Source organism: Python bivittatus, unplaced genomic scaffold (genome assembly GCF_059951505.1).
Source record: "Python bivittatus isolate LINGU-HERP-01145 unplaced genomic scaffold, Pbiv_v1 ctg000850_np1212, whole genome shotgun sequence".
In the NCBI taxonomy this organism is placed as follows: domain Eukaryota; kingdom Metazoa; phylum Chordata; class Lepidosauria; order Squamata; family Pythonidae; genus Python; species Python bivittatus.
In genome coordinates this window covers 4913357-4926755 of record NW_028277112.1, presented here as the reverse complement: position 1 = coordinate 4926755, position 13399 = coordinate 4913357, and the positions used below count along the sequence as shown (strand labels likewise).

Below are 13399 nucleotides of genomic sequence, written 5' to 3'. Positions count from 1 at the left end.
GTAAATATAAAATTTACCAATGTAAATGTACGTCTCTATAGAAGTGTTAATTTCTTTTAAAGCTTGATAGTTTTAAGTAGAAAGTCTTACAATGATTTATATATTAATATATATTTATATATTATTAGTACATAGCATATCTTCTGAGCATTTAAAATAAAATATACATTTGAATTAAAATATATATGATACTGTGTTTGTTGGCATGTGTTCTAATAATAGAACACATTTAGGATATATATCTTGAAGTAAAATAAGATTAAATATAGATATTCCTTATTTTTCCACACGTTTTATGCTAATTTACTTCATGATGTACTCATGAAGTATTCAAAGGGTCCTTATATCACCAGAGCATTTGGATTATCATGTATTTAAGTATACCCACATTTTTCTTTACTTCCATTAGTATTATGTAAAAACTCCCCATCCGAACGTGTTGTAGGAAAATCATCTTCATCATCTTCTACCACTACAACAAAGAAATAAATCAATTACTAATGTGAATAGCATAGAATCAGAAGAAATAGCAGAGAAATAATTCTTTATCAAATATTGTGCGTCAGCTAGTATTTTTGTATTAGTAAACCATGAAAGCATTTTATTAAATCAATATCCAAGCTGGATATAAATTGTATGCACATTACTAGACATTCATAGCTGTATACTTTTTATACTGTGTATACATCAAGCAGGAAATTAGAAATATTAAAAATTCAAATGTTAGAAGAAATGGTTATAGTTCAGCTATGCTAATGAATAGGCGGGGAGAGATGAGTGCTACTGAAACACCAGTTAAGCAAAACAGCTAAGGTGATCTTTAATCATATCCTTTATTAGTATGCTGATTTCATTTCATGACTTTATTTGGTATACGCTTTTAAATTCTCAGTGAAAATAAAAGCTGTCTTTAGCTAAACTTATTGCAAGTTATGTTGGAAAATACCAAAATTGCATACTGAGAACAGCAGGCCTGTTACAATAAAATAAATGTCAAAACAAATACTGACTCTTTTTCCAATTTAGATATTTAGTAGTGTCTTAATTCTAACCACATTCCTTGGGCAGTAAGGCCCATTAACACAAGTAACAGTGTATAGGACCAGGCTGTACTTGGGTATATATTTTCTAGTTTTATAATTACAGTTGCATTAGTGCTTTACTGCTGAGTTACATATGAATGTATCCCATTGCACAAAGTTTTCTTAGCTTCAGATAGTCCTTGCTTACTGACTGCAGTTGGGACCAGCAACTCCATTGCTAAGCAACATGGTTGTAAAGTGAAACGTCATGTGACCGTGCCAACTTACAATGTCAGTTCTGGCTGTGATCGTGAAGTGAATCATCTGCAGTTGTTAAGAACGACATCTTGTGACCCCGACTTGTGACTTCCTGCTGGCTTTTCCACTGACTTTGCTTGTTGGAAGCCAGCTCTGAAGGTTGCAAATGGCAACCACATGACTGTGGGATGCTGCAACCGTTGGAAATGCATGCTGGTTGCCAACAGCCTGAATCACAATCATGTGACCACGGGGATGCTGTGATGGTTGCAACTTCAAGGACCAGTCATAAATCTCCTTTTTCAGTGCTGTCATAACTTTGAACAGTCACCGAATGAGTGGTCAGTAAGTGAGGACTACCTGTAATGCTGATCAGGAAGATCTTATACCCTGCACTAATCTAGCACAAGCCCAAAATATCTGAATTTCACCATGATATAATAATCTATGGGTAGTTGTGCAGTAACTTTTTAATCTATCAAGTATACATGAAAGTATGGATCAGCTGAAGAAAGCAAAAAGATAGGCAATTGGAAAAGAACAGGACACTCAAATACACTATTTCTTCTCTTGAAAGAGGTTATGTTGAAGATTCTTGAACTTTATGTTACTGCAACCCCCCCCAACATCCTAACAAATTAGTGAAACATCACCCCACAAAGAAAATTTATGATTTTATTGGGATTAGAGTGAGAAATAATACATCTATTTTTAATTAATCTCTCTCTCTCTCTCTCTCTCACACACACACACACACACACACACACAGGGATTTTCAAACTTTATTATATATTATCACTTATTTCATTCAATTTAAGTGTCACCCAACTCCAAATTGATTCTGGGTGGCTCACAGTATACTAAGCAATAAAAACCTAATACAAAACAAAAACAAGATGGAATCTGATCACTTGATACAAAAACATATGCAAAAACTTATACAGGCCTGGGAGAACAACCAGGGCTTCAGGGCTTTACAAAATGCCAACATGATGGGAGCCACATGGATTTCTGGGGGAATCTCATTACAAAAATGTAGGCACTGTGACAGAGAAGGCATGCTTCCTAGTTTCCAATAGATGTCACTGTTTAATCAAAGGAACCTGGAGCACATCACTTCTGCCAGCACATATAGGTCAGCCAGAAACAATGGGAGACAAGTGGTCCCTCAAATAAGCTGGTCTTATGTCATATAGAGCTTTATAGGTGATGACCAATATCTTGAATCGCACCTGGAAGCATACTGGCAGCCAGTGCAGCTCACAAAGCAGAGCTGTCACATGGGCATACCGAGGTATGCCATCACTGCTCATGCTGCTGCATTCTGGACCAGTAGGAGCTTCCAAGTTGTTTTCAAGGGCAGTCCCATATAGAGCATATTGCAGTAGCTGAGCCATGAAGTGACTAGGGCATGAGTGACTGTCTGAAGGGCCTCCTGATCCAAGAAGGGGTGCAACTGGCACACCAGATGGAGCTATATAAAAGCCCTTTTGGCTATAGCTGCAATCTGCTCTTTGAGCAGGAGCTGTGTACTACTCTTGAATGGGAACTACTACCTCATCCAAGAATATAGATGGAAAAATCCCCAGATCCAGGGTCCCTTAATATCCATAGCCACTCAGTCTTGGTAGGACTGAGTTGGAGTTGGTTCCTCCCCATCCAAGCCTACATAGCCTTCAGGAACTGAAGCCACAGCTCTAACCTTGACAGCCTCACTTGGCCAGCCTGGTGTCAAAAAATAAAAATGGGTATCACTGGCATATCGATGATACCAAACCCCAGCTAGTGGATGACTTCACCCAGCAGCTTCATCACATACTTTGTGATACAATTGCCCACTGAGGCTTATATAGGCACAGTGAGTAGCAAAACCTGAAGAAAGTTTTGAATGTGCTTTCACTCCATCCATGCAGTGCTAATCAGATTTAAACAAAATTTGTGACTCCTAAATTGCTGGTGCCACCCTCACTGGGGGTTCCCCAATCACAGTTGGAGAATCCCTGGGTTGTGTAATGTGAACGTAGTTCTATAAAGTCACATTATGCCAGCTATAATTAATGTTAATTTGCAACATATACAATTTTAGACTGAAAGCATAATTTATTTAGTTTAAATGCATTTAAATTAATACCTTTATCTCTCTGAAGTTCATCCTTGGAGACAGCATCAGCACAAGCATCAAAATACTTCTGTAATGTATCAACTTGTCTGCACAATATATCTCTGAAGGTTTCCATTTCAGCAAGCTTTTCACGCAAACTGTGACCCTTCTGAAAATTGTTGAGGTAAAATGTTCAATTGTAGTAACCCAAAAGTTCACTCTTTTAACAAACACAATGTGTTAATTCAGCACGCATACACTATATAAATTTAACTTTATCTTTCAATGTTTATATAATCAAGCTATGATTGAGATCATCTTCCTACTTGAACATTTGTTTTACATATCCTGTCTATTAATTCAATGACTGACTATAAACATTTTAAAATGTCCTTTACATATACAACCAAGTATTGGGCTGGTATAACTCTTTATGAACAGCACACAAAACACACACTTGAGAGTTGTATAGCATTGCTCTAAAATAATGCCAGAGGACCTCAGAGAGGTACTAAATCATGAGGCACAGAAATCTTAAGGAGTTATTTAAAGAGTAAAATGTCCTTACTAGCCAAAGATTCCCCCCTCCCGCAAAACCCTAAGCTTGTGGTTATGTGTCAGTCCTATAAAATAGAACAATCTAAGAAACCAATGCCATATAGGTCAGGACTACTTTTATGGTAATAACTATAGTAACAGAATCTTGCAAGTCTGAATTTACTTCTCCGCTCCCTCCCTTTATCTTTGTATGAACTAGGGAGGAGTCTTTCTGAGATGTTAATTCAAATTAGTTTCTAGGAAAGGGCTCCAGCCCCACTTATTTGACTGTTGCCTTGGTAGTGGCTCTTCCTCCTGTCCTTCAAGGCCATTCCCTATTCCTTCTAAGTGATAGAAGAATTAAATGAAGAACTTAAGAAGTGATTCTTCAGAATTAAGTGGAATTCAGGTACATTGTTTCTGACCCATGTATTTTTGTCCACATGAGAAAATATAATAGTACTCATCAATAAAACATGCATTGTCAAAGTATTTTCAGTGTTTCTTTATGTACATATTTCTGAAAATACAGCAGGTTTCTTTCAAAAGTACCACCATTGTTCATCTCTAACCTTGAATGAAGAGGTTGATGTTGCAGAGTACCCACTTGCTCCAGATACAAGGGATACCATAGAGCCATGACGTCGCAAGCTTGACTCTGATCCATAGCCAGATTCAGTCTGAAGAACAAATATATGCATTGGTTATGGAATAAGGAAGCAGACCTTTATTAAATAAATTGCTCAAAACTGGTATTCTAAAACAAAATAGTAGACTAGAGAGAGGCATCCAGAGAAATATATGCTACTTTAAGTAAATGATGAAGTCATCACCTGAGAACTTAGCTGGTTATAGGAAAGGAGGGGGGAAAGTATTATGAACTGCAAGGTGCCTTCAGTCAAATTTATTTCCAGAAATCATCAAAATTAATTAAACACCAGGGAAATATAGAAATAAATATTTTCAATTCTCTTTTCCTTCCTATCCCCCACCACCCAGCCCTTCAGTGGTAGAAACTTGGGCAAACAGCTTAGAGGTATCTCCTCTTGTGATTCCCGGCTATCTACTCTCTTAGACTAAGCAAACTGGAGCCATTTCTAACAGACAAACTGAGGTTGTTCACAGAAACAGTGACCTTCATGACACCTTAACTCTGAATTTTAGCTATGAGTAAAGAAAGTCCACAACTCAAGATTCCTGACTTGTGTTAAAATAATGTTCAATGCCATCTATCAGCACAAATGCTCCATAACTGGACAGGCTCTGTAATTTTTCTAGGATATTTTTCTTATTGTTTTGATATATCGCTATTGTTTACTTACAAAAAAGTTTTTTTAAAAGAGTATTAAATTTTGTTTTAGAATAGGAAGGACCAAACTATCATCATCCTCTCAGAAGACAAAGGACAAACCAGGGTTATTATGGATAAATCACAATACTTGCAAAAAGCCAAAAAATTATTAGAGGGCAAAGAAACCTACATCCCAGTTAACACCAACCCAATACAGAAACTAGACAACATAATCAAGAGAACCCTTAATGACCTAACCAAGAAAGGTCAGATCACAAAAGAACAGTGGCAGATGAAAAGCAGTGGACCCATCCTCCTATGTTTCTATGGACGACCAAAAATACACAAGCCTGACATACCTCTTCGACCAATTGTATCTTTACCAGGGACTCCAACATACAACATAGTGAAAGAACTGACAAAAAAGCTTGGACATCTCACAGAGAAGAGTGAATATTCTATCAACTCCTCGCTACAGTGCCTCCAGAAAATCAAAGATGTACACATAGATGAAGATGAAATTATGGTCTCACTTGATGTCACAGCACTCTTTACATCCATAAACCCAGAACTAGTGAAAGAATCCATATCAGCAGTACTACACAACACACCTGACCTAACCAAATATACTCAGATCGAAATACCCAGAATCATGGACCTCATCAACTTCTGCCTTGCTATCTATTTTCAGTTTGATGAAAAAATATACCAACAAATCAGAGGCACACCCGTGGGATCACCACTTTCAGGACTCACAGCAGAGATTGTAATGCAATGCCTAGAAACTTTAGCACTTCTACACATACAACCTAAAGTATGGATCCGGTATGTAGATGACACTTTTGTTATAATAAAAAAGGAACAACTAGAGAAGACACATGAAACTATCAACAACATCTTCAAAGGAATAAAATTCAGCAGAGAAGAAGAAAACAACAACACTCTACCCTTCCTGGATATCCTCATCAGCAGAGGAAACAACAACAAATTAGAAACCCAAGTCAATCGGAAGACAACCCACACTAATCAAGTACTCCATTACCAAAGTAACAACCCAACCTCCCACAAGCAGAGCTGTGTAAGAACATTATTCAAATGAGCACAAATGCACTGCAGCAACCCAGAACAGAAAACAGACCACCTACACAACTTCTTCCAACAAAATGGATATCCACGCAACTTTATCAAAAAGTGTCTGGCCACTCAACCTACTACAACACAACCAACACAAGCTATAAAAAGGATAACACTGCCATACATCAGAAATGTCTCAGAAACTACCAACAGACTATTACAACCACATGGCATCTCTGTAGCACACAAACCAACTAAAGCCCTTCAAAACATCTTAAGCAAACCAAAAGACTCAGTAGCCCAAGAAGAAAAAAAAGGAGTCATCTACAACTATACAGTGTAAGGACTGCAACAAACACTATGTAGGACAGACAGGCAGAAGGCTAGCAGAGCGCATCCATGAATACCAACTAGCAGTCAGAAGACATGATGAAAACTCCTTAATCTCACAACACATGGACAGACTTAACCATAGTTTCAACTGGGAAACTGTCAGCATCTTAGATCAAGCTAAATCCAAAAATGCGAGGGAATTCCTGGAAGCTTGGTATTCAGACAAGGCAGCCATGAACAGACACATAGAGATAAACAACATCTACACACTATTCAAAAGAGACAATAAAAAGGAAAGCAAAAGATCAGAACATCTCCTCGCCAGCAATCATCACCAGATAAGCAGAGATTAACACCAAGATCATCACCAGACATACAATCAGCAGTAAACAATACCCTAATCAAGGAACTACCAGAGGGAAAAAATAAAACAAAAACAAAACCCCCACTCCCACCAACACTGGCAGGGCATGCAACTGTATATAAACAGATAGCAAACCCCATTCCATTCTAGCACTGAAGATGTTGCCTAGCCAGGTAACAAAATGTTTGCAAGAAAACAGCCAAGCTCAGAGAACCCCAAGGACTCCAAAGAATATTTTCCCATACAAGTATTTGGCTTAATTAACTGTGAATTTCTGTGAAAAGGATGAATTACTGCCATGTAATTTTAATCTCAGCTTTAAAAAAATCACATTTTATCTAAAATTACTGAGGGGATAATGGAAGAACTATTTGACAAGATATCAAATTTATATGTAGAAAAAACAAAAATTTGAAAAAAAAAAAAGAATGAGTAACATATAATATGTTGCTGCATAGTCAAAGTAGTGCTATGTTTTTAAAAACTTACAAAACTCTGATAGTATGGAGAGGGAAGAGCCAGGAAAAGGATGCAAAAAGAATGACCTGGATAGATAAGCAGATAAGTGATTCTTAAAAACTAGTTCTTTTGGTTAAGTAAGAAAGTCAAAAGTTTCAACCAACAAGATAAAAAAGCTGTTACTCTTTATCGATACTAATTGTTTATGTGCCATTAGGTTGGTGTTGACTCTGAGTGACCATAAAGATAGACCTTCTCCAGGATGATCTGTCCCCAGCCCAGCTCTTTAGGTATTGTCAGGAATCTTCTCCAATACTGAAGTTCAAAAGCATCAACATTCTTTCCATCCTGCTTCTTCAAAGTCCAACTTTTACTTTTATATGTGGATACTACTATCCAATAGTAATTCAGTTTTTCATATTGCACTGAAGATGTTGCCTAGCCAGGTAACAAAACGTTAGGAGTCATCTACAACTATACAGTGTAAGGACTGCAACAAACACTATGTAGGACAGACAGGCAGATATTGCACAATAGCATTTTGCTCTTGTCTTGAATCAGAATCTTAACTATCATAAACATTAGTGTGTGCCGAAAGTCAGCATTTAAGCAAGCAAATGACCCTTCTTCCTGGAAAGGAAGTAAATCTGGACATCTTTCTTTTGTAGTTCCAAAAACTGACACAAAACAATAAATAATTCAAACCTGAACAGAGCACAGATACAGTTCCATATCAATATATTAAATTAGCAGTTTTTTGCTGTTGTATTGAACAGAGACCTTAAATATACTTCCAGATTTCACAGCATACAGTATATCAGAAAACCAATTAGTTCTACTGAAGAACTGCAGTAGTGATCACATTTATTTGCTAGAATAGCCACTGAGCATTTCTCTGTGTATGGTCAGTATTTGCATATTCTGAGACAGATTATTCCAAAGACAGAACTATGGTTTAATTCCAACTGGGAAAAGAGCTAATTTCAAAGTCTGACACTTTAGCTTCAAAATGGTCGGAGATGATCTGAGGAAGATGAGGCATGCTGTGCACATTGAACAGTGATTAGCAAAGAGCAGAATGATGATAAAAAGCAACAGACCTTTGTGTGGCATAATGACTAACCTGAAGAGCATAGGTCATTCACAGAGACGGGGAGGAAATGCAGAAGGGGTAGTAGCATATCGTCTTTATAAAGAACAAGATAAGTATGGAGGCAAGACCTTAGATTACAACAAAGAGGGAAAAAAACAGCATCAAATAAGAAAAAAATCACCTTATGGAACTTTTTTTTTAATCCATTCAATCATGTCCAATTCTTGGAGACTGCCTGGACAAGTCCCTGCAGTTTTCTTGGCAAGGTTTTTCAGAAGTGATTTGCCATTGCCTCCTTCCTAGAGCTGAGAGAAAGTGACTGGCCCAAGGTCACCCAGCTGGCTTTGCGCCTGGGCGGAACTAGAACTCACAGTCTCCTGGTTTCTAGCCGGATGCCTTAACCACTAACCCAACTGGCTCTCTTTTGGAACTTAGTTCACTGTAAATCAGTGCCACATGAGGATGCATGTCACATGACTACTGCATCAACCAGAGAATCATAACACTGACTTTTTTTTCCCATACACTGATACAAAAGTCTTTAGTAGCAGCAAGGCTTTGAGGAAGAAACTGGATCCATGAGACTGAAACTCCAGGTTGAGGCACCTTCCTACTCTGCTGCTACTATTTGGGTTTGTCCTGAGCAATCACCTACATAGGGCTAATGGATCTCACTATTTCCCTCCTATGCAGGGCCTCTCCTCTGTCTTAGATGCCCTGGGAGAGTGAGGGATCAAGACCATCACAACCCAGACTATGGCCTGATCATCCCCACTTTCCTTCCTGCTACAGCTTTAGGGCTTTAGCTTCAGAAAGCATCTCTCTGTGCCCAGAGTGGGCAGGATTCCTAGATCTACAATGAGCTGCCCATTCAGCTATGGCTTCTGTGACAGCATCTTCCTGCAGGCCTAAGAGTGCAGCTCTCTGCCGAGCTGCCATGCCTTGTGGCAAAGTTATTTCTTCTCAATCTAAGGAAGAATACATAGACTGTCTGGTGATATCAGCAAGGTACTGTACTATTTCAGCAGTACACTCTATGTGTACCAGTAAGGTACTTTCTATTGTTCTGGGCTGCCAGAAAACCAGCACCCTTCTTTTCCTCCCATTGTTGTTTTCTTCAGTCTGTCCATCTCGTGTGTGCTTCTGCCTCCCTTGTTACATCACAAGGAGGCAGGGAGCAAAAGTGCTTTCTTTTGGGTTAATCCCTAACAACCAAGAAATGTGGGCCCTGCCGGGTTTACTCTTTCCTAAATGTTGTAGCAGGCTGCAGAAGATAAGTCAAAGGACTAGGTGATCCCTGCTGTAAATGAACTAAGCTGTGCATTTTTATTTCCAAACTTCTTCTAACGCATTATAATATATAAAATTAGCAGTGTGCACGGCACCTGCAGAAGTTCAAGGCGAAGATAACAATATGAAACTGACACAGAAACAATCCCGATACTCCAATAAAGCTCAAGAGTGCCACCTAGAGCAACTGGGTAAGTTTTCACTATGCTGGGAGGCTTGACAATCTTTTCCCCCCATTTTATAGCCAAACTTAATTTATTTTGCACAATAATTTACTCAGACACGTTTTAATGGGGCAGGCACCATTATGCGATTTCATATGTTAAAGGTGTCATTTGTTTTTAAAAAAGCACATTACATTAAAATATTTTTAAATGACAATGTTGATGACTGAAGATCAGTTGGCAACATCTAGCGATACTGTGTGAGCCATGGCATCTTTGAGTGCAACACTGCCAACTCCTGATTAGTCTAGTTGAAAACAATCAGATTTTAAATTATTTTAGTATAGGGTCACTGAAAAGGCAGGTTTAATACTAAAAAAAAAAATCTGACCTCTGATATTAGAGATGAGTATATCCATCAAATTCACGGACAAAGAGTCAATCACTCACTTGCTTACAATAAGGACTGAGAATTAACCGGATGAACCAGAACCTTTATGCTACAGGGAGATGATATGAGATATCTGAGGCATGATATGCATATTGAACAGAGGAGCAAAGGGCAGAATGTTGTTAAAAAGCAGCAGACCTTTGTGTGGCCTAATGACTAAGCTGAAGAGCATAGGTCACTCACAGAGAAGGAGAAGAGATGCAGAAAAGTATAGGTGGGAGCAGCATATAGCCATTATGAAGAATTGTAGAACAAGATTAGTATAGAGGCAAGTAAAGAATTTGGATTACAACAAGGAGGAACAGCACAGAATGGAGTTGTGGAAGAAAAAAAGAGAGGATAATCAAGGAAGGGGGGACAAAGTAGAGGTTACTGGTTTTTTAAAATTTGGCAGCAAGAAACTGCCATTTTAATCAAGGCAGTGTCAGTACTGTACAGAAGTAAACCAGATTTTCATGGATCTGCCAAACTCTATTCAACTTTCTATCTCTATACAGTACTACTATTCTATATTGTCTTCCTGCTAGCTTTCAAACCTTAAGACTGCTAATTTTCTTCCTCTCCAGCAATTTCTTATTCTTCCTCTGCAGTTTCAACATTTATGGTTCTAATTCCTCCAATCTACCTGCTTCTTATATTCTCTTCCTTTAAATTTGAATAGTATTTCCTACATGCTGCTGTGTCTGACTTCTCTACTAGAAAATTCTTTAGTCTTATTACTTTTTTTTAGCAGTAAAGAAAGTTTTATTTTCTCCCCTTCTTCGGATCCAAATCCTATATTTCTAAGGCAAGGATGGCAATAAACAGCAATTGTAGCTATTGGTTTCCTACTTGAAGCCACAGCAGAATGGAAATGACAGTGCAGTGCACAAAGCATGATGGTGACACATGGGATATTGCTGTCTCCAATGCGTAGCAGCAGTATTAGGGAAAACATTAGTAACCGTGATTGCTTTATACCTCCCATCCTTTCCATGATTTTTAGCCTACTGATCTGGTGACTTGACCTGAAATTTTCCCTCCATAGTCAATTTTGCTTATCTGGAGACTTCTATTTATTCCTACCATTGCCATTTTGATAGATTTGCTATGACATCCTGAAAGTACTCCTTTCACTGTTGTGGCTTAGGACTGCAATTAAGTGCCTTTGAAGAATAAAACAGTTGGATAACTAAGCCACAATAAATTAACCTATTCTTCCTTTTCATTTGTTTGTGACCTTAGTATCTTTCTGATCTATATGAATTCTAGGAATCCTCAGTGTTTTTTCTCCACCCTTGACATTCTACTGTTTTCTCCCTCTTCAGGATTCCCAGGCATGTAATTATACTTCAAAGGTATCTGATCTGTTCTTTTCTCCCTTCTCATACCATTTTCATTGACTGTTCTTCCACTTTTCTCTACCCTTTCCTCTGCCCTCCCTGTTTCACCTGATGATACATTTCATCATCCTTTTTGAAATTACTTTGATTCTATCCCTTCATTTCCAAATTCCTCCATATATACCTGACCTTATCTTTCTTCCTCACCCACCTAGTTCAATCTCTCTCACATTTGAACATACCATTACTCATCTTATTTTTCCATTGCCTTTTTATTATCCTTCATTTCCAAACTTTTCTTATACTTGCTGTTCTTCCAAACTATGCCAGCCATTTCCAACCAATTTCCTCTTCCTGATTTGTCCTCACAATAATTTCACAAAGATGACTAATAACTTTAAATGCAAAATATAAAAGTGTCTGTCCCAAGACTACGGTATTGATAAACATGTTGCCATTTGTTGGTACTTTTCCTGTTTGATTCTCTTTACCTCCTAGAAAAAACAATAGTAACTGGTTGGTCATGAGTGAGAGAAAGAAAGCAGAATCCAAAGAGGTAATGCTTTTATTAAAACAATGAAATATTACAGAAGTATTGCAAGCTTTCAAGTACTGTTCATCATGCAAGATGATTAAAAGCCATAAGAGAGGGAGAAAAAAAATGGCTGATCAGCTAGGTTTGCCCAGGTCACATTCATATAAAGTGAATTGTGTATTTAGCATTTATATGTTTGTTGCAAGCAATATAATTCTACTTATTCTATTTATGATACAGAACTAAATCCAAACACAGAGTTAGAAATCTTTAGGAAAAAATAAAGTTTGCAATTATTTGTAACAATAGTGGCCACTAGATGGCGTCAATAAAAAGAATATGAAGCTGTTTCTTGAGGTTACTATTGGTCAAAGTCCAGCAGTAACCTTTATCCTGCTTCCATTACATTCCAGTTAGTCTACATTTAAATGTTTTCATGACTGCCTAATTTTAAATGATTGGTGGTTTACAAATGTTCTGACTTCAGCAGCAAATCCTGCACTGTTCCATGTTTTTAAAAATAAAATTATCCAAGCTGTAACACAGACAGGATAAGATTTTACCTTTAAAGATAGAGTAGAATTACACATAAAGCCTATGTGAAGGCTTGGACAAACCCCAACTCCATCAACAAACCAGCAATACAAAACCTAAACACTGCTTAATAATCTTATGTATAGTAAGACAGAGAAGCAGAGCATTGCCTTCCCCTAACCTGGTGTCCTTTGCGTGTTCTGGGACTGCAGCTCCCCAAATTCATGGCTGAAGGCACTCAAAGACAACAAAATTATTAGGAAGAAACCCACTGACAATAAAGATCTAATGGCCACTTATTATCATAAAGTTTCACAAAAGCCTTGCCTGCACCCTTAAGGGCTAGCCTTAGTTACAAGCTAATGCACATAACATTACCTAACATCCTAAAAAGGAAAAAAGCCACCAAGCAGCAATTTCAGAGGCCGCAGAAAAGGGGGGATTGCACTCCTTCCTCATTTCATTGCATTCCCACCCCCCGCACACAATGTAGTGCTAGAAATAGCCATCCAAGGGGGCAACTAAAGGGGCAATAGGATGATATGCCTCTAGACTTGCTGCTGCTTTGTAT

The 13399-nt window shown here is 37.9% G+C and overlaps 1 protein-coding gene across 2 annotated transcripts in view; it reads right to left on the bottom strand.

Moving 5' to 3' along the window:
* Positions 1–13399, bottom strand: part of CERT1 (ceramide transporter 1) — a 79880-nt gene that overhangs the window by 48050 nt on the left and 18431 nt on the right. For both annotated transcript variants that reach the window (XM_088130466.1, XM_088130467.1), the window contains exons 4-6: positions 4491–4598; positions 3412–3550; positions 389–472 (exon numbers count right to left, since the gene is read on the bottom strand). In XM_088130466.1, the coding sequence (XP_087986592.1) occupies positions 389–472; positions 3412–3550; positions 4491–4598 (331 nt within the window). The remainder of the gene's footprint in view (positions 1–388; positions 473–3411; positions 3551–4490; positions 4599–13399) is intronic.